This window comes from Esox lucius, chromosome 2, assembly GCF_011004845.1.
Source record: "Esox lucius isolate fEsoLuc1 chromosome 2, fEsoLuc1.pri, whole genome shotgun sequence".
Taxonomy (NCBI): Eukaryota; Metazoa; Chordata; class Actinopteri; order Esociformes; family Esocidae; genus Esox; species Esox lucius.
In genome coordinates this window covers 1309429-1331912 of record NC_047570.1, presented here as the reverse complement: position 1 = coordinate 1331912, position 22484 = coordinate 1309429, and the positions used below count along the sequence as shown (strand labels likewise).

General features: G+C 41.3%; 1 protein-coding gene across 7 annotated transcripts in view; it reads left to right on the top strand.

Annotated features, from left to right (window-relative positions):
* The window catches only part of lrp4 (low density lipoprotein receptor-related protein 4), a 268114-nt gene that overhangs the window by 188241 nt on the left and 57389 nt on the right, over nucleotides 1–22484 (top strand). For all 7 annotated transcript variants that reach the window (XM_013132296.4, XM_020044527.3, XM_020044528.3 and 4 more), the window contains exons 20-27: nucleotides 5179–5380; nucleotides 5541–5730; nucleotides 6154–6285; nucleotides 19660–19800; nucleotides 20099–20185; nucleotides 20421–20592; nucleotides 20867–21029; nucleotides 21230–21455. In XM_013132296.4, coding sequence (XP_012987750.2) covers nucleotides 5179–5380; nucleotides 5541–5730; nucleotides 6154–6285; nucleotides 19660–19800; nucleotides 20099–20185; nucleotides 20421–20592; nucleotides 20867–21029; nucleotides 21230–21455 — 1313 coding nt within the window. The remainder of the gene's footprint in view (nucleotides 1–5178; nucleotides 5381–5540; nucleotides 5731–6153; nucleotides 6286–19659; nucleotides 19801–20098; nucleotides 20186–20420; nucleotides 20593–20866; nucleotides 21030–21229; nucleotides 21456–22484) is intronic.

Below are 22484 nucleotides of genomic sequence, written 5' to 3'. Positions count from 1 at the left end.
GATAATTAAGGTTTGTGCAACCATTTTGTTGTTCATACTTGTTTTAAAATAGTCTTTTTTTTTTTAAAGTGACATGCTCCTGCCATATTTTTCATCATTACACTTCTTCATCCTCATTTTTTAAATTATAAAAAATCACTGTGGCTCTTTTTTTATTAAATTTTTTTTGTCGTCCATTCATCCATTGATGTCATTCAGTGAAGGGTGAACCGCGCCTGGGTACAGATTTACGCCTGACCTACCGCCTGCTCTAGTGTTATTTTGCCAGATTAATTAAGTAGGAATACGGTGTAAAAACAAACAGGTATATAGTCTCTAACGACTTTCAGTTTGTGAGTTTAGAAGTTTGTCTATTTTTATAGACCCAGAGACTTCACTAGGCCTACATTAATTAGTCCCACTGAATAAATCTATATATCAGTCAATATATTTTTGTGATACATTTTTTTCATTAACCATTCCATAGCATCTTACAACTCCTGGCAAATTGCATAGAAATTGTATAGAATTGTGTTCAGTTATCAGCATGTTCAGTTGAGTTTGATGCTTTGAATGTCGCTAATCTGAAGCAAACTCTCTTCTGTAAAGCTAACGTCTCCCTACTATCAGCCACCCCGATTATCAGCTGTTTGTAGTGATCGGAGTAAATACAATTATTTCAAGTTCAAAATGTAACTGGAAATCAACGGTGCATTTTGCTAATCGATATATATTTTCAGCTAGGCCACCTAATTTTTTTATAGAAATTAGTACATTTCTTTAAATTTGACTTGCGCGGCAGACCAGACGTCATGTAATATCGAAGTGATCAATCTTTTTTTTCCTTTACGGGAAGGGAAGAAAGCTAGCTATAACTTTCTCGTAGACATTGTCAGGGACATTTCTGAAACCTGATGCATTCTTACTGAGTAAAGGACTGAGTCCCATTGTTTACATAAATAGAGGAGTGTGGGAGAGGGGATCTGGTTTTTGTCCTAGGAGGCATTCTTGATTGGTAACAGTGGATTATATGGTTAATCATCTGCCTATCTGTAGGTTGTCCAGATGCTTTAAGTCCCCCTCAAGGGTTGAGAAGGTTACCCAGATGGAGGGAAGACAACATGTCCCTTGTGTCAAGCCCAGGACATGTGATAGAACAAAGGGCATATGTTTTATTGACATAGGACAGATGGGCAGCATATTTTTCCCTCCTTATGTATTGATGATTTTCCTGTGCTAATTTAGAGATTATTCATTGTTACTTTGTAACCTGTGTATTCTCTCCAATTTCGTAAATCGTTTTTACTTTAGAAGTTGCCATCACTTACTTCAGAGAAGACTACGGTCTGTCATTTGTAATACAAAGCATAAAAGCATAATAAAAAGCAATTATAACGTAAATCAACAAAATATTAAGGTGGTCAATAATTGGGGACGGTTGTTGATAATAAGGGATTGTATTTTTATGACCACCTACCTAAAAATATGAATATGAATATTTCCCTTGTTATTCAAAACATTTTCATTAATGACATGCTAGCTAAAAATGTTATATCAGTAATAATCATCATTACCAGTGATGACTTGATCAAATAATTACTCGATACAAGATGTTTTTCAAAATTGCTGTTGGATATGCTAATAATAGGGGGTTCTATGAGATTAGTAAGCCAAGATGGGAAATCGAATTGCTCCACACTAACAGAAAAAATAACAAATCTGACTACTGCATTTACCAATGTTCTTAAACACATCTCAAAATAGACCAAAAATGCTGGCCAGTACCCAGGCAAGCGCAAATCACTCTTAATGGGCGATGCCCCCAGATAAAGGATCATGCTCCATGTGGTTGAATGCGAATTAACTTAACAATGAGAATGAAGTGTAATGTTGATGACATAGCTGATCAATGTTGATCGCATGTAGTGGGGCAATCTGTTTTACCTCTAAACTTAGTATTGCTAGCCTAGTTCGGCCAGCCCATGATTAGAAAGGATGAATATTGCCTTCCCCGTGTTCGAACCTGGGTCTCCCATTTGAGAAGCTGTCTTTAACCACTACGCCAGGAAGCTATACATATGCCGAGTGTTGGAATAGCGTCTCAACATTAGACCATTTTGTCACGCATTAACATCATGCCAAGTTTAAATATTTCGCTAGACACTATTAAGCATTGTGTTAAACTAACATTTCTTACGTTTATTTCCATCACAAATTGCATCTATGAACTGTATGGCTGTATTTACTAGTATTTACTAACTTACTACTTGGAATAGTCATAAGAATTGAGCAATTGCTTGTGAGACATTGAAGATTAACTTTACACTGCCCAATGTATTGCATTTCTTGGCACAACAATGCTCATTTTTCTTTTGTTCATGAATGACATTGATACAATAACTATCAGTATAGGTGACAATAACTGACTTTTCCGTCAAGTGAAAAGATGAGATTCTTGGAAACCCCTCCTCTTTTAATGCGCAAGGGGTTGTGATCTACTGTATATTAGGCTAACCCTAAAAGCATGCTTGGATGCGTACTTCGAAAATCCACCATAAATAGTCGCAATATAACCGTTTTATTTATAATTGTAGTTTATTTTAGGCTTCTATATAACATAGATTCTGAAGGTTGTGGCCAGTCGTCTTTCTATCCTGAACAAATCCTAATGCCTAATTTGCTTTGTCTGCGAAGAGGCTTGAACACTGCATGTGAGTCTGCGTCTCTAACCACTACTCTAACAAGGGGTAGTCACTCACTAACTCACTCACTCAGTAAGAGACATTCGCTCTTCTTGGCCGTCTTCGCTTATGCAGTCCACCAAAAACCAACACAATTCTTCATGTAATTAATTTAATTGCACTGGCGGTTCTAGTGTTAATAACTGATCATAGGGTTTCCACTGGTTATGGAATTTTGGAATATTTTAAAAAGTATATTCCAGACATGGAATATAGTATTTTCTAAATATTTAGTCCAAGTCATTGAATATCAGGGAATTTTGTATCCTATTTAAATTGTAGTTGCCATTCATCAAGATGTATTTTCCATGCAGTATTCTTCTTTATCAGGTTTTTACACACATTTCTCATATTGCGTATTGTTATCGTTAGGCTACTTAAGTTTTCAGCGTCCATTTATCCCTTCCGTCTCGTCAACTGGCAATCTCTTCAGTCAAGATATGCGGTCTCCAGTACCTGCTGACGAAGGCAAACATGCCAGGAAAATGTACATTTCAAGAGCTTTTGGCTATAAGTCATACTTAAAAGACTGGGTGTTAAAAGTAGATGAGAGAAAAGTTAAATGTAAAGTTTGTAAAATTACTATCGATCTATCATATATGGGAGAGGGAGCACTTGGCAGCCACACAAACAGTAAGAAGCATGCTACCCGCATTAAGTCGACAGGAGCATTATCTTAATGAAGATTATAATTGTGCATTATATTGATCAGCCATAACATTATGACCACCTGCCTAATATTGTGTAGGTCTCCCTTTTGCTGCCAAAACAGCCCTGACCCATGCTCTGCAAAAGTCTGCTTGTTTTTCCGGTCATTATAGGTCATGGAAATTCTGCTATTTAGTCAGTGAAATTCAGGGAAATGTCATGGAATTTGACAGTTGACTTAGAGTGGGAACCCTGTGATTAGGCTTGTGACAGTCTCGTATCAGGCGCTTTGTCTCACCCGGCTCTCTTCTTTGGTTAATGTTGAGTAATTAACCGTAATTGGTCGACTTTAGTACATTGTAAATTAACAGATTACATGTTCTGTTTAACCATCATTTTATTAGACACGTTAGGGGAAAAAAGCAATTGTTATTTGTCTCTGAAAATATTCATGAAACAAAGATTGGTTTAACGTGTAAGTCAAAACGTCCTTCATGTAAACGTTATGTTATTTACTCTATATTTTCATTTGGGTCTTCTGTGGCATGTTGTACATCTAAATTACTATTCAGTAATGTCAGTGGTTGCGTGAAGGTTGGGAGTTTATGGAATCAAACACAGCAACATAACAATCCATTAATAGGATTATAGTAAACCATATTCTGCCAATTTGAACTGTCAAACAGATTCCATGAGGGTGCCATGAGGGCCAGACTTTCTCTGTTGGGACCTGAGCTCAGAGCCCAGCACCTTGCAGCTCGATTGGCATTCGCCAGAGAAAATCAGAATTGGGATGTCCTCCATTTGTGTCCCGTTCTCTTCTCAGATGAGAGCAGGTTCACACTGAACCCATGTGCCAGATGTAAAAGAGTCTGGAGACAGTGTGGTGAACGTTATGCTTCTTGCAACATCATTTGGCAGTGGGTCAGTGTTGGTCTGGGGAGGCATATCCACAGACCCTTCATATGCTAGCTAATGGTACCCTGACTGCTGTTAGGTACCAGGATGAAATCCTCAGACCCATCGTCAAGCATTACTCTGGTGCAGTGGGCCCCAGGGTGCTTCCTGGTGCAGGACAATGCCCGGACCTCAGATGCCCTGATCCAGGTCTGGGAGGACATCCCGCAGGACACCATCTGCCATCTCATCTGGAGCATGCCCAGACGGTGTCTGGACTGCATACAGGCACACATTATTTGCCATGATGAAATTCACACAAGTCGGAACAGCCTGTGATTTCAATTGTGTACTTTGATTTTCAGTGTGTGTTTGAATCCAGCCCTCAATCGGTTGGTGATTTTGGTTTCAAATGACTGTTGTTACGTCATTTTGTTCTCAATGAATTACACAATGTACAGTAAAGATTTTTGTCTTTAATATATTTTGCTCATTGAGATCCGATGTGTGATTTAAGTGTTCCCTTAATTTATTTTTAGTTTAGTATGTCTAATTTTATAACATAATATAATAATGTAATGTATTTATAATCGTTTTAGTGACAGACTAGATTTAGCGAGAGTTGGGGATGCAGCTGTATCCCTTGGGAAATTACAAAAACAGAAGTATGACTTCAAGCAAACAATGGATTTAGCCAGAGATGGTTTTACTGAGATATGGGTCTGTTGGTTTTCAAGTGGATTCTGTAGCTGTAGATAATATATTCATTTGTAAAGTACTACTTTCATACATAATAGTTCCTTTCTTAAAGTTATCGTTATGTTTTGTTGTTTATCGCAGACACCTAATCTGAAAAAGTATGCTAATTTTACTTGTATGCTGTATCCATGTACATTTCCCCTGTGCACAATAGATACATGTACTGGACAGACTGGGGTGCCAGTCCCAAAATAGAGCGAGCTGGGATGGATGCGTCCAGCCGTATTGTCATAATCTCATCCAACCTCACATGGCCTAATGGGCTGGCCATCGACTACCAGACCCAACGCCTCTACTGGGCTGATGCCGGGATGAAGACCATTGAGTTCAGCAACTTTGACGGATCAGACAGACAGGTGAGGTGGTCTTGAAAGAATAGTTCAATTAATTTATTTCTCTCTTACTATTCTCATTTACTCATCATTTTTTACTTATATTGGTTGGTAAGATGGTTCTACAGTCAAATAGGGTTACTTACTTTTTCCTGTCCCTTTCAAAAACGGGGTTCTTGTCTAGGTCTTGATAGGTAGCCATTTGCCCCATCCCTTTGGACTGACACTGCATGAGGACAAGCTCTATTGGACAGACTGGCAGTCCAAGAGCATCCAGAGTGCCGACAAAATGACTGGTCTGGGAAGGCAGACGCTTGCAGAGAACCTGGAAAACCTAATGGACATTCACATGTTCTACCGCCACCGCACGGCAGGTGGGTGTGCAAGCATGTGTGCGTGCTTGTGTGTGTGACCTGTTTGCCCTTTAAATGTTTTGTGACAAGATATTAGATCTTCACCCCTAATGTAGATCCAGTGTCCCTCCCTTTCACTTAGGGGATTAGGGGCCATGTAAACTGATCCTAGATCACCAGTTAATGGGGGGGCACCTGGGGCTTATACCAGGCTGAAACTACGCTGATCAAAGTGCATAGGCCTCATCCTTATTCCTTAGAAACCTGGAATGTGTTGACTGTCTGTCTCCCTTTTGTCTAACTATTTTTAAAAGGTAATAGAGAAGGCATATGATGCAATGTTCCATTGTTATGTTTCAGATTTTTTTCTTTCTCACTTTTCTGTCTTCCTCTCACTTTTCTGTCTTTCTGTGTTGCTCGTTCCTTCATTGTCCGTCTCTCTAGTGCGGACCCCCTGTGCTGTGGGTAATGGGGGCTGCAGTCATCTATGTCTTTTGGCCCCTCCTCCTAAAGGCTTCAGCTGTGGCTGTCCCACTGGCATCAACCTTCGGCTAGACGGAAAGACCTGTACACACGGTATTGCAGCAACATTGCCGTAATAATATAAACGCAGCACCCCATGCTACAACAATACTCAAACATCTATTACCTTAAAGGTGCATTTTGTACAATTTATGTACAGTACAGTATTATTTTGCAGTACACTCTATTCCAGATCTTCAAGGATTCTGACTGGTTAGAATTTGCGGTTCCAAGTGCTTGCACAGCTAGCCTATCGTTTCCCCGACCGGCACATGTTACTTTATTTGGTTGTGGCTATTACTTTTGTTAGTTATAGAGCCATCACGGAACTGGGATATTTTAAGAATAATCGCTCTAACTCACTTTTAATAAATTGGAACAAGTGAGAGGCCTGATCAGAACAATGTATTGTGTAGTTTGACCAATTTGAGACATAGCGCTGGGCATTTTAATTCCATAGGATGGAAACGGCCATAATTCATGTGGTATTGAGACGTTTGTATATATGGCTTAAAATCCCTTATTCAGATTTGAATAAGGAAGTACATGTACGTACTTCGAAAAATCAATCAGAAATAGTCGCAACATAAAGTTTTATTTTAGGCTTACTATAACGTAGCTACTGAAGGTTGTAGCCAGCAAAGTTTTTGTCTATCCTGACATAAAAAGCAGACACGGATGCGTACTTCGAATATCCACCAGAAATAGTCGCAATATAACCCTGAACAGTTTTATTTTAGGCTTTCTATAATGCAGTTACTGAAGGTTGTGGCCAGTGAAGTTTTTATCTATCCGGAACAAATCCTAATGCTTAATTTGCTTTGACTGTAACAAGATTCGAACGCGGGACCTATTGACTACAGGTCACTCACTCCAGTCACTCACTCACTCCAGTCACTCACTCACTCCAGTCACTCACTCACTCCAGTCACTCACTCACTCAATAAGAGACATTCGCTCTTCTTGGCTGGCTTCACTTACACGGTCTGGCAATAATTACGATCTGGTTCGAATAATAGCTGTTCTATATGGTGATTTTCTATTGTGATGAGTGTGTGGCTGGAGTTGACTGTGTAGATGGGCGGCTATATGTTTGCACAGTTTGGTTTGTAGCTTATTTCTTTAATTTATTGTCTGGTGACAAAAGAAAAAATATATTTTGGCTAATAGGCCAAATCGAATGTTGTCCTTTCCAACCATATTTCCTAATTCGAAATTTAAAATGTATGCATATAAATATATGTTGTCCCATTGCATAAATGTTGAGTCCCCGTTTTGCTTAGTCACCCAAAAACGAATGTCTTATAAGAGCGAGCGGAGGCCAAGGGCCAAATTGTGATGGCTAGACGACTGGGGTCAGAGCATCTCCAAAACTGCAGATCTTATGGGGTATTCCTGTTCAGTACCTATCAAAAGTGGTCCAAGGAGGGAAAAGCGTTGAACTGGCGACAGGGTAATGGTGCACGTGGGGAGCAAATGCTGGCACGTGTGGTCCAATCCAACAGAAGAGCTACTGTAGCTCAAATTGCTGAAAAAGTTAATGCTGGTACTGATAGAAAGGTGTCAGCACACAGTGCATTGCAGTTTGTTGCATATGGGGCTGCGTAGCTGCAGACCAGTCAGGGTGCCCATGCTGACCCCTGTCTACTGCCGAAAGCGCCTACATTGGGCACCTGAGCATCAGCACTGGACCACGGAGCAATGGAAGAAGGTGGCCTGGTCTGATGAATCACTTTTCCTTTTACATCACGTGGATGGCTGATTGCGTGTGCGTAGCTTACCTGGAGAACACATGGCACCAGGATGCACTATGAGGAGGAGGCAAGCCATTGGAGGCAGTGTGATGCTTTGGGCAATGTACTGCTGGGAAACCTTGGGTCCTGCCATTCATGCCAGTAACCACTGACCTAAGCATTGTTGCAGACCATGTGCATCCATTCATGGCAATAGTATTTCCTGATTTTTTCAGCAGGTTCATGTGCCCTGCAATAAAGCAAAAATGGCTCAGTAATGGTTTGAGGAACACAACAACGAGTTCAAGGTGTTGACTTGGCCTCCAAATTCCCCCATTCTCAATCCATTTGAGCATCTCTGGGATGTGCTGGACAAACAGGTCCGATCCATGGAGGCCTCACCTGGTAATTTACAGGACTTAAAGGATCTGCTGCTAATGTCTTGGTGCCAGATACCATAGCACACCTTCAGAGGTATATTGGAGTCCATGCCTCGATGGGTCAGGGCTGTTTTGGTGGCAAAAGCAGGACCTACACAATATTTGGCAGGTGGTCATAATTTTATGGTGTATGAAGATGTTTATTTACTATAACTTATAGTTGACAAAACATCAATGTTTCCCTGTTTATATATTGCAACCACCACTGTACCACCACTATCATCTCCCAATGGTGTAGTGGTTTTTCCTAATAATTTAATCGTGGTGGGTTCATGGCTTGTCTCGTGTTATGTTTTTTTTTGTGTAATGCACGTTCATGTATATAAAAGGTCATGTAATACAATTAATTTCTTAAATATATTATGAGATTCATGGTATAACAGGGTGGATATATTGTTGTGTGACTGCTGTAAAAGTATCGAGTTAAAAATTGGAATGTCTGAGAGGGGAATTGAACTGGGGTCAAAATGTTAATAAAGTACATCAAGGTCGGGGATGTTCCCATAAGACCATAAGGCTTGCTGGTACTCTGATCAGTTCCTTACAGTTTCCAAATGCAACTTTTAACTCAGCCATTACATTTTTGCTGAAATAACATGGACAACAGAACCTTTATTAACGGAACTAAAGTGTACTCATGTGCAAAGATTATTGTAGATGGTCATTCATACAATAGTTGAATAGCTAACCACTGCTCTATCCATCCATCATCTTCCGCTTATCCGGGGCCGGGTCGCGGGGGCAGCAGTCTAAGCAGGGATGCCCAGACTTCCCTCTCCCCAGACACTTCCTCTAGCTCTTCCGGGGGGACACCGAGGCGTTCCCAGGCAAGCCGGGAGACATAGTCCCTCCAGCGTGTCCTAGGTCTTCCCCGGGGTCTCCTCCCCGTGGGACGGGACCGGAACACCTTCCCAGGAAGGCGTTCCGGAGGCATCCGGAAAAGATGCCCAAGCCACCTCAGCTGACCCCTCTCGATGTGGAGGAGCAGCGGCTCTACTCTGAGCTCCTCACGGGTGACCGAGCTTCTCACCCTATCTCTAAGGGATCGCCCGGCCACCCTGCGGAGAAAGCTCATTTCGGCCGCCTGTATCCGGGATCTTGTCCTTTCGGTCATGACCCAAAGCTCATGACCATAGGTGAGAGTAGGAACGTAGATTGACTGGTAAATCGAGAGCTTCGCCTTGCGGCTCAGCTCTTTCTTCACCACGACAGACCGATACATCGACTGCATTACTGCAGAAGCTGCACCGATCCGTCTGTCAATCTCCCGTTCCATCCTTCCCTCACTCGTGAACAAGACCCCTAGATACTTAAACTCCTCCACTTGAGGCAGGCACTCTCAACCAACCTGAAGTGGGCAAGCCACCCTTTTCCGACTTAGGACCATGGCCTCGGATTTGGTGGTACTGATTTTCATCCCCACCGCTTCACACTCGGCTGCAAACCGTCCCAGTGCATGCTGAAGGTCCTGGTTAGAAGGGGCCAACACGACAACATCATCTGCAAAGAGCCACTGCGCTATGTGAATCAAATTTAAAAGCGATATGTTCATTGTAGGTGCAGTTCGCCCGATATAATATAACCATAAAGAGTTTGAATTTAGACTTTCTGTAATTTAGCTACTGAAGCTTGTAGCCAGTGAATATTTAGTCTGAACAAATCCTAACACCTAATTTGTTTTGTCTGTGGTAAAGATCGAACCCAGGTCGACTACACTGCAGTCTGCTATGGCAGGCCAAGTGAGTCACAATCCTTATTCCAAGACACCATAATGAACAAGACCACATTTTGGCAGGTGACACGTCACGTGAGATTATGGAAACATGTTTTGGCAGACGACGTCATGTGAAGTTATAGAAACACACTCTGGCAAATGACATGTGAAGTGATGTTATCAAAGCACACACGTTTGAATGGGCCATCTACATATTTGTAAAAATATACTAATTTCAATTAATCTTCTCAATTTTTTTCCCACAAATGAACTTTATAATTTGAATCGCAGACAACAGTGAATTCCATTTTGAGATACTGACTGATCGTGTATTGCAGATTATTGTATTACATTGTAAAATACATCAATATGTTGGTTCTATGAAACTCAAAAAGAATGAAATGATTCGGTTTCCCATTATTTTTTAATCATCAATCACTGGTTCTATTGGGTTGAAAAGATTATACTATGTGGAAACAGTGGAAATATCAGCAAGCCAAATAATTCAGACTAATGATAACATAATAATGCTAGATTTACACTGCTGAAACAAGTGACAATTTTGTGCTGTTAAAATACACTGATTAACAGTGTCACAGTGATGGCAAAAATCAACAGTTTCCTATCTATCTGTTTATGTGGCTTAAATATTTCTATGGCATATATGTCATCCACTGGAAGTGCCTTACTTGTATTTATTGGTTATGTTACTCAATCAACACTTGTCTGCCTCAATACAAGCAGCTGCTTGCCAAACTTAAGGATGCATGTAATTCTACTTTTGTAATCAAGGTTTTATTACATGTGTAACACAAGCGCAACATTAACATGCCATCAACATTTTGCTTTTCACGATTATATTCAGCTTTAAGATCTCAATATGATTTCCAAAAATAAAATAATGTACAGTTCGCTGAAAAACAATGTGTGTAGTGTTATGTATTCTAGCTATTGCTAATGTTATCTGTGTAATTAAGAACAATTCTGCCTACATTCTGTCTAAACAGCAGAGCTATTCAGAATGTTGGAATCAAGATTTTTGGCAATATGAACAACTCTGACATTAATAAATTAGACATTCAACTTATTTGTCACAGCATCAAGTTTAAAATGTGCTGGCAACTTAGCTTTAATTAGAATTTGAAAGCGAATTAACAGACTTCAGGTATCTTAGTGCATTAGTATCTCTGTAACCAAGAACTGGGTCAACAAGCTATGAAAGTTGCTTCATGTGAGCAGGGTCCAAAGAGAACTGACATCCCGGTACATGCACTCCGTGCCTCTGTTGCCCCTGCATCAGAACCAGCTCTCTGTGCCTCTGTTGCCCCTGCATCAGAACCAGCTCTCTGTGCCTCTGTTGCCCCTGCATCAGAACCAGCTCTCTGTGCCTCTGTTGCCCCTGCATCAGAACCAGCTCTCTGTGCCTCTGTTGCCCCTGCATCAGAACCAGCTCTCTGTGCCTCTATTGCCCCTGCATCAGAACCAGCTCTTTCCGTGCCTCTGTTGCCCCTGCATCAGAACCAGCTCTTTCCGTGCCTCTGTTGCCCCTGCATCAGAACCAGCTCTCTGTGCCTCCGTTGCCCCTGCATCAGAACCAGCTCTCCGTGCCTCCATTGCCCCAGCATCAGAACCAACACTCTGCCTCCATTGCCTCTCCAAACAAATTATTGATTGCTGTCAGCGACCTACCCTACAGAGTTAGGCTTCCCTGAACAAACAGCTGTAGTGGTGAATGTCTGCCCTCTGTAGACAATGATGGTTCCACTGATTGCAAAATATCCTCAAGTCCCTGTTTGTTCTGGGAATATAGACATAATGCAGGGCTCAAAGGTTCATCTCATAGTCAATATCTATTATGTACTCTGATTCCATGAAGGAGAAGATTGCGTGGTAGACATTAGTGAGGCCATGCCAAACATTTCCCCACAACCTCTCAATCCCCTGATTGTAGGTACGTATGCCTCTCTCCACAAAATACTTCCATAAAGATGCAGACATCATTGTTCTTCCAATCAAAGTCACACCGCACTCTAGGAAGGACGCCGTACCTGCCAATGACATTCAAAAAGTTCTCCAGAACAGTCTGAGGCACAAAGTAAAACTAATAGCCTAGTAGGGGTGTAATGATTCTCCAAGTCCTTGATTTGACTTTCGGTTTTGAGGTCAAGATTCGACTCGATTTTCGATTATCTCCTTTTTTTAGTGTTGACTACACTGCTGTTATGACTATTAGCCCTGTTTTGTAAATAAAAAAACAATTGCTTTTTATTAAAACAACTTCTATCTTAATAGCAAGCAAGCAAGCCATTTTATTTATATAGCACCTGTGTTCATGGATCTAAGAGCCCTGCTCGGTTTATATTCTTCAAACATATCAGAAATGTATTAAGGTTCTAAACCATTCAGAGGTTTATAAACTAAAAGCACCACTTTTAAATCTATTCTGTAACTGACTGGAAGCCACTGCAAAGATTTCAGAATCGGAGAGATGTGCTCTGTTTTCTTGGTTCTGGTTAACATTCTAGCAGCAGCATTCTGAATGAACTGCAGCTGTTTTGCAGTCTTTTTCAGGAATCCAGTTAAGATGCCATTACAGTAGTCAACCCTACTAGAGATAAAAGCATGGATGAGCTTCTCTTGGTCTTTTTGGGACACCAAGCCTTTGATAGGGATTGAACAAAAGCGGTCCGAGAACTGATCCCTGTGGAACTCTGCATGTCATAGCCACCCTATCAGATTCATGACTAACATTGGCGACAAAGTAACTCTAGAGATCTAGATAAGATCTGAACCAATCAAGGACTGTCCCGGAGAGTCCCACCCAATTTTCCAGCCTGTCTATAAATGTTCTGTCATCTACAGCAGTGGTTCCCAACTCCGGTCCTCGAGTACCCCCAACAGCACACATTTTTGTTGTAGCCCTGGACAAGCACACCCAATTCAACTCAATGAGAGCCTGATAATTAGTTGACAAGTTGAATCAGCTGTGCTTGGCTTGGGCTACAATGAAAATGTGTACTGTTGGGGGTACTTGAGGACCGTAGTTGGGAACCACTGATCTACAGTGTCAAATGCTGCACTGAGATCTAATAGAACCAGAACTGTAATTTTATCAGAATCGGTATTCAGCGGTATATCATTTAACACCTTAATCAGGGCCGTTTCAGTACTGTGGTGAGGTCAGGTACCTGACTGAAATTTGTCTAAGAGACCGCTTGAGGTCACAAAATTGCTGAGTTGATTGAAGACAACCTTTTCAATGATCTTGGCTATAAAAGGGAGATTTGATACAGGTCTATAGTTGTTCATTATGGATGCATCCAGTGTTCTTTTTTTTAAGAGGCTTTATGGCAGCTGTTTTTAGAGACATTGGGAAAATGCCTGATTGCCGAGAGCTATTAACTATTTGCTGTAGGTTTATTGTTATAGAGTTGAAAATTGTTTTATAAAAGTCTGATGGCAGTGTGTCGACACAGCAAGTGGAAGCTTTAAGATGTCGAACTGTTTCGTCTAGGGATTTTTGATCAATTGTATTAAAATGCAACATAATAACCAAGTTATGTCTTGGTTGTCGTGGTGACTTGTTAGACTGTGTAGTTCTGATGTTCCGTCTAATACTTAGAATTTCTTCACCAAAGTAACACGCAAATTCATTACATTTCCCTGTGGACAGGAGTTCTGATGCTATCTGCTTGGGGTTTGAAAGCTTGTCGACCATGACAAATAGAGTGCAGGTATTGTTGATATTCTTGTTGATCATTCCCAATAAATGTTGCTGTCTGGTCCTGCGCAACTCATTGTTGAAGCTACCAAGGCTTTGTTTATAGATGTCATAGTGAATTTGAAGTTTAGTTTTCCTCCACTTACGTTCTGCTTTCCTACATTCTCTTTTCAGGGCGCTTACCATCCTGATGGTTCTACATGATGTTTTCTGTTTGCTCATAGTTTTCTTTACCTTTACCGGTGCAACACGATCCATGACATTCAATACCTTGGCATTAAAATTATTCAGGACTGTTATCTATGTGGATGTTAAAATCCCCTGTAATAATAAAGTTATAATCAACAGAATATCGTGAAAGTCTGTAAATGGTTAAAAACAAAATTTCTGTGGTACCCTTCAATGTAAAACAGAGGATTTCAAAAGAAATAAAATCACCTAGTCTATTTTTTTTGCACTGGAATGTATCTTAGAATAGGGCAGCCCCTCCTACTTTCCTAACATTTCGACCTGTATTCATATAGCCCAATTTTTCTTGTGCTGTCTCGTTAAGAATTGCAGCGCTACAATTTTCTGTTAGCCACGTTTCAGTGAGAAACATAAAATCTAGGTAAGGTATTGTAATGTCATTTACCAATAAAGATTTGCTGGCAAGAGATCTGATATTAAGTAAAGCCAGCTTAATAGATATAATAGGGGTTCCTGGGCTAGTAGATTGACGTGTTACAGTTAACAGATTAGACAGTTTAGTTTATGGGTTGCATTTTCACGATTCCTTCTATTTCTAATCAACACAGGAATAGAGATACTGGGTCCTAGCTTGTACTCAAAACAGTCTGTATTGCTATTTTCACAATAGCAGGGACCCGAAGCACAGAGTATATTCTGTGGTCTGTGGAAATAAAGGACAAGGTTGTTGACGATGTGGCAGTTGTCTAAGCAATCCTTTTACACAGAGTGGGACATAAGGAAAGATGAGCTCTGCTCTCTTTGGTTAGATCTAGCTCCCTGATTGGTGAGTGTGGTGGAGGGGGAGAGGGTTGGTGTTATTGAAGTGGAGAAGGTGAGTGTGGTGAAGGGGCAGGTGGGAGTTGTTGTACCCCCATTTGGGACAAGGACAACTTCTGGAAGCATTGGGTGATTTTAGTTAGAGGGTCAGGAGGAGGGGGGGGGTGAATACTCTGCCTATGTCCTTGATGCTTATCTTGTTTGGGAATGGCATTCCAAGAGCGTGACGTATGTTGGCACCAAGCAGCCGGCATCCCATGATGTTTGGATGAACCCCATCAGGTCTAAAGCGGCCTTCTCAGTTCCAAAAAATATTTAAATTGTCAATAAACCTTATCCCGTGGTTGAGGCATGCCAATGTCAGCCACGTATTCACCCCAAGGAGTCTGCTAAAAGATTCAATTCCTTTCCCCAAGGTTGGAATGGGAATTGAGATGAAAACATGTTGTTGAAAGTTGTTTATTTTCTCCAGTAGCATAGAATTTTTTTTTATCTGGATCTCAGAGCCAATTTTCCTTTGTAGAATGTCAAAAGACCCAGTGTGGATAATAATCTGCGTGTTGCTTGGATATGTAGAGAGAATAACTGGCGACATTTCTGTTAGCTCTCTGACTGATGTGTCAGCCAATGATTAGGTTTTCAGTCTTTGGCATTCTGATATGCTTGGTTATGTCGTACCCAGTTAAGGTAGTATCTGGCTTATCAGATGTGGAGTTAGGACGGGGGAAAGAAGAAACTTTTCTATCAGTAGTTTTAGGGCTATTTCTTGGATTTTGTTTTGCCCTAATGCCAGTGTTGTGGTTAGCTTCCCTAGGTTCCTTTACACACATTTCATTCCGAGTCAGTGGTTAGTACTTGTTTTGCAGGGTTGGTGCTCTCTTATTTGATTTCTTGTTGGATTTGCCTCTGCAGCGCACAACGTCAGACCAAGTCCCCCCTGGAGTTGATGCCTTCGGTCTAGCCCCGGTGTTGTGCCAGTAAGATGTGTTATTAGGGAAGGCTGGTTTGAAAGCCTCTGTGGTTAATCCAGTGGCATTTGCACATGTCCAGGAGAGAGTGTCAGCCAGGTCCATGTCAGAGTGGTCTAGATTTGAAGTAATCCCTTGTATACCAATCTGTGTCTTTCTGTTAGCATTTGGTAGCTCAACCCCTAGAGTAGCTGCTACAAAGTAAATGAATTGTTCACTCTCATGTATTTCAAGCTGTGTATTTCAAGCTGTGTTATTGTCTCATTCCATTAGACCACAGCTCCCCACCGCAGCTTTCGGAAATGGAGGCTTTGAACATCGACCACTCGGGTTCAATGCCCCCAACCTCCACAGGGATGCCAGAAAAGCTCTGCCGGAGGTGTGAGTTGAAGATCTTTCGGACGGGGGCCTCCTCCAGACGTTCCCAGTTGATCCGCACTACCCGTTTGGGTTTTCCCAGTCTGTCCAGAGTCTTCCACCACCCCCTGACCCAACTCACCACCAGATGGTGATCGGTTGACATCTCCGCCCCTCTCTTTACCCGAGTGTCCAAAACATGCAGTCTCAGGTCCGATGACACGATCACAAAATCAATCGTCGACCTTCGGCCTAGGGTGCTCTGGTACCACGTACACTTATGAGCATCCATATGTTGGAACATGGTGTTCGTTATAGATAATCCATGACTAGCACAGAACTTTAACAACAAACGACCACTCGAGTTCAGATCAGGGAGGCCGTTCCTCCATATCACGCCTCTCCAGGTTTCTCCATCATTGCCCAGGTGTGCGTTGAAGTCCCCCAGCAGAATTATGGAGTCCCCTACTGGAGCCCCATACAGGACTCCATTCAGGGTCTTCAAGAAGGCCAAATACTCCGAACTGCTGTTTGGGGCATATGCACAAACAACAGTCAGAGATTCCCCCCCCGCCACAACCCGTAGGCGTAGGGAGGCGACCCTCTCATCCACTGGGGTAAACTCCAACATAGCCGCATTCAGCCGGGGAGTATCCCAACCCCCACCCGGCGCCTCACACCCTGGGGAACTCCAGAGAAGAATAAAGTCCATCCCCTATCCAGGAGTATGGTTCCAGAACCGAGACTGTGAGTGGATGTAAGCCCCACCAGATCTAACTGATAGCGCTCCACCTCCCTCAGAAGTTCAGGCTCCTTCCCCCACAGAGAGGTGACGTTCCATGTCCCCAGAGCCAGCCCCTGCTGCCCGGGTCTTGTCTGTCGAGGCCCCTGGCCTTCACTGCCACCCATATGGCAGCGCACCCGACCCCAGCAGTTCCTCCCATGAGTGGTGGGCCCATAGGATGGAAAGGGGGGTGCCACGTTGCTTTTTGGGGCTATGCCCGACCGGGCTCCGTGGCAAACCCGGCCACCAGGCGCTCGCCGGCGAGCCCTCCCTCTGGGCCTGGCTCCAGACGGGGGCCCCGGGCTTCCTCCGGGCAGGGTAACTCTTCCTCGTTTATGCATAGGGTTGTTTTGCATTCTATCTAGTACAGGGAAATCTTTGGAGCTCTCTAGCCTGAGGTATGCCTGTTGTGCCATGTTAGCATTTTTTTATTCACCTACCGGACAGGATCAACAGTCCGACCGGAGGAGCGCTCTGATGATTATATTTTCTAAGCGGTTGATCCGTTCCTCCAACAGCTGTCTTAGTTCCTCCATCATAAAATCACTCAAAAATACATAAGAACTATGCTGAGATCCTTTTTTAATATGATTAAAACAAAAATGAAACAAAGGTAAAAGATTTAAAGAAGATTAAAAGAAAATGTAAAAGTAAGAAAAGAAAGAGAGGCTGGCCAACAGCAGGAAGCAGGAGAATTGCGTTATGTGACTAACAGGCATGAAAGCAGGAATCAAGAATACAATGTAATAATAACAAAAATATAGAACATTTAAATAAACACTCAAACTTGAGACAACTATCAAAAATAGAATACTTACAATTATAAAGTATTTTTATTTTTTTATTGGTGGCAACTATGTCCAGCACTTGTTGCCTATTTTAATATAACTATTTACACCTTGGCATTCATTTGGCTAGGCTGCAGATCCATTGCCATAAACCTCACTATTGAATTATTATTTCTTTGGCACAAGAAGTGTTTATTGGTAGTTTGGTTCTAAATGTAGCTGGGATGGTAGATTGAGTGAGTGTTTTCTTTCCACTTATATCAATTTCTTTGTGATGCTCACTCTGAATTAAGCATTATGTAAAACTGTTCATGAATTGCCTTCCAGACTAATAGCCTAATAAAAGCCACTAGCTACTAACTAATGGGGCAATATGGATTCCATGTACAGTATAGAGTTTTCCACCTTCTTTAACTTATGTAAAGTATTATTGAAATAGTAATTTTATTTCATTTCTATTTTCCCCAACAGTTTTTCCTTTGAAAATGTTGCCTACAACTTACACTATAGATACACCACAGACATTTAATTTGAAGGCAACATATGAAAATCAGATGTCTTACTGTTGCTGCCAAATGTATATAACGTTTCAGAGCAGACCTTTATTTTGAAGGCAAAATACGAATACCGGAGGTCTTATTGTTGCTGCCAAATCTCTAATGTAGAGTCTAATTGATGCTCCGGAAGTTAAATAAATAATAGGTTTTTTAAGTGCTATTCATTTAAAGCCAACTCCTTTACTTGAACCGTACACAGTCAGTTGCATGGATATGGTGGAGGTGGTAACAGTTGGCCACAATCAATCACATGCCGTCAATTAGAGAATCGTGAACGCCATTAAAATTTTGCTGTTTGAAATTTTCAAGCTATAATTGAAATCTTTACACCCCTATAGCTTACTGTAGACATCAATGCCTCCCTGGGTAACTATTCTCCACCTGCAATAGTGAAGTGAAATGAAAAAGTATAAATGCTTGTGTGTTGACAAAGCTTACTAAGCAATATAAACAAAAGTAGTTTTTTCTGGAGGACACCTCTAAAAACGTAGGCCTATCCATAATCACACTGTCAACCTCATAACCCACATTTCTTCACCTGTCAGTGACAGATCTAGGTTTTTACCAATTACCAATATTTTTCAAAAGGCACATGTAGAAAGTATAAGGAGTAGGAATGCGTAGTCAACAGGAATCAAGAAAAGCATTGATTTATTGCAAAACAAATATTTTTGTCTTTCAGTATGTTTCCAAATGGAATAATCATTTCAACCCAATAGAACCAGTGATAATGGATTAAAAAGTTATGGGAAACCAGATCATTTCATTCTTTTTTAGTTTTGTAGAACAATCATATTGATGTATTTTACAATGTAATTCAATAACAATCTGCTATATACGATCAGTCAGTAGCTCACAATTGAATTCACTGTTGTCTGTGATTCAAATGTACAAGTTGATTTGTGGGAAAAATATGGAGAAGATTAATTGAAATGGGCATATTTTTACAAATATGTTGATGACCCATTCAAACGTGTGTGCTTCGATAACGTCACCTGACATGTCATTTGCCAAAATGTGGTCTTGTTCATTTCGGCGTTTTGCGCTAATGATTTTGATTCACTTGGCCTGCCATAGTCCGTGTCTCAAACCACTGCGCTATTTAATAATGGGTAGCCATTCACTCTGTCACTCAATCAGTCACTCACTAAGAGACATTCGCTCTTCTTGGACGGCTCTGCTTATGCAGTCTGGCAAAAACATCAGTAGTCCAAGGTTTTGTATATGTCCATTAATACAATATTTACAGGCCATTTTGATTCTTAACAAATATAACATACAAACAGCTCATAAAATCATTACTCCCTAACTCTCTCCAACTCTCCGTACTGACTGACTCTGTTATATCTTGGTTCTAGGTATGAGCAGTTTCCTAATCTTTGCACGCCGGACCGATATCAGGATGGTCTCTCTGGACATACCCTACTTTGCTGATGTGGTGCTGGCTGTCAATGAATCCATGAAAAACACTATTGCCATTGGGGTGGACCCCAAAGAGGGTAAGTTGAGTATGTGTATGCATGTGAACTTGTGTGTTTTCAGTTTTTCTTATATCTCAATGTGGCAGGCTAAGGCACAAGGAAATTAGGAAGTTTCTCACTCAAAATGTATTGCATATTTCAGAAAATGTTGACTTTAAGGGCTTCATTTCTGTTCTTTGATAAGAAAAAGGATAATGGAAAACAAGACCATTCATTATGATCGCATGCACAATAATCCATTTGTACTCACTAACAGTGAGTGCAGTGACAACAATTACTCAATATAAACCTGATGTGTGTCTGCCGCCCCCTTCAGGTAAAGTGTATTGGTCAGATAGCACTCTGAAGAAGGTGAGCAGAGCTAACATCAATGGGACGGCCCATGAAGAGATCCTCACTACAGGTGTGGGAAACAATACTTTATTTTATCATGCAAAATATCAGAGGCATTTTACAGATAGTACTCAGCTAAATATACCCATGTCTTTTGGAAAGGGATTCAATTTCTATGTTGTAAAACAAATGCTTAACTCGAGTGGAGCAGCAAAATATTTTCTCTAATCACTCTCACTTGCATTTTTTTCTTTACCTTTTTACCTCATTTTTACTCCTTCCTCTCTCTTTCTCTCGTCCTCCAGGTCTGATGACCACTGATGGTCTGGCAGTGGATGCAGTGGGTCGTAAAATCTACTGGACTGATACTGGAACTAATCGGATTGAGGTGGCCAACTTGGACGGCTCAATGAGAAAGGTTTTGATCTGGCAGAACTTGGACAGCCCCCGGGCCATTGCCCTTTACCATGAGATGGGGTAAGGGGATAAAACCTTTTTTTTTTTAAACAACAGTGTTCTATCTAGACAATCCTGTTTTTCAGAACATGTTTTTATAGCAATTATTATTCTGCATAGTTAGTATTTCTGTCCTCCATTACTCTGTGTTTGAGTTAAGTATTTTTTGACAAAAGAAGGTTTACCGTTCCTGAAAAATACCACAGTATTAAACAGAAAAGTTGCTAACTTTGACATCAATGTGCCATACTTTTCCTTCTCTGTTGTTCTCCATCTCACCCTTTCTTGCCTTTAGGTATATGTACTGGACAGACTGGGGAGAGCATGCTAAACTTGAGCGATCAGCAATGGATGGCTCAGATCGTTTGGTTTTGATAAGTAACAACCTAGGCTGGCCTAATGGGCTGGCTGTCGACATTGCTGGCTCACAGCTACTTTGGGCTGATGCACACACTGAGGTAGGTCATTCCATCATAAAAGGCTAAAACAAGGGTATAAGCAATCCTGAAAACAACATAGTGTGCAGTTTTTTTGGTTTCAGCCCAACTATAAAACAGCCTGGTCATTTGAAGTATGGCACACAAAAAGAAAAAGTGTTCTATTTTGACTAACCTTGGAAAACTGGCCTATGGAGTCTAACAGTTTTTTATTCCCGTAGCGCATTGAGGCGGCTGACCTGAACGGGTTGAACCGTCACACCCTTGTTTCCCCGGTCCAGCACCCATATGGTTTGACCTTACTAGGACCACATATCTACTGGACCGACTGGCAGAGCCGCAGCATCCAGCGGGCTGATAAAACCACCGGCGCCAACACCATCACCGTACGAGGCAACCTGCCTGGGCTCATGGACATACAAGCCGTGGACAGAGAGAAACCTCTGGGTAACTGCATAAATGGCACACTGGCCTTTGAGACAACCTGTATCTTTTCTTCACAGTGCTGTGAATAAGTATTTGCTTCTTCCTGATTTCCTCTGTTATTGTATATTTGCCCCATTTAATGGTTTCAGATCTTCATACAAAATGTAATATATGACAAAGAGAAAATGAGTAAACACAAAATTCAGTGTTTTAATTATACTTTTTTGAAGGAGAAGTTATACAACACCAACTGGCCCTGTGTGAAAAGCTGATTGCCCCTTAGTTATTCAATCAACTCATTAAACAAATTAAATTGATCATTGGATTTACAACCCTGTTTCCAAAAAAGTTGGGACACTGTGTAAAATGCAAATAAAAGCAGAATGCATGATGTGCAAATCATTTAATCGCTATATAATCCCTTAATTGAAAATAGTTCAAAGACAGCAGGTCAAGTGTTGAAACTGAGAAATTGTATTTTTTTTGGAAGGGTTTATGCCCATTTTGAATTTGATGCCAACAATATGTTTCAAAAAATGTGGGGCCGGGGCATGTTTACCACTGTGTTGCATCACCTCTTTTAACAATACTCCAAAAGCGTTTGGAATCTAAGGAGACCAATTGCTGTAGTTCAGAAAGTGAAATGTCTCTTTTGTCATTGTTTTAATTTCATTATGTGCCAATTGTTTTCAACGGGTCACAGGTCTGGACTGCAGGTTTAGCACGGGACTCTTTTACTGCAGAGCCATGCTGTTGTAATACGTGCAGAATGTGGTTTGGCATTGTCTTGCTGAAATAAGCAAGGTCTTCCCTGAAAAATGTCATCTGGATGGCAGCACATGTTGCTCCAAGACCTGTATATATTGTTCAGCATTAATGGTGCCTTCACAGATGTGCAAGTTACCCATGCCATGTGCACTAATGCAACCCCATAACATCACAGATGCTGGCTTTTGGACTGTGCACTGATAACAAGCCGTCTTAGTCTTAGTCTGGAGGACGTGGCATCCATGATTCCCAAAGACAATAAAAATTTAAGGATTCATCAGA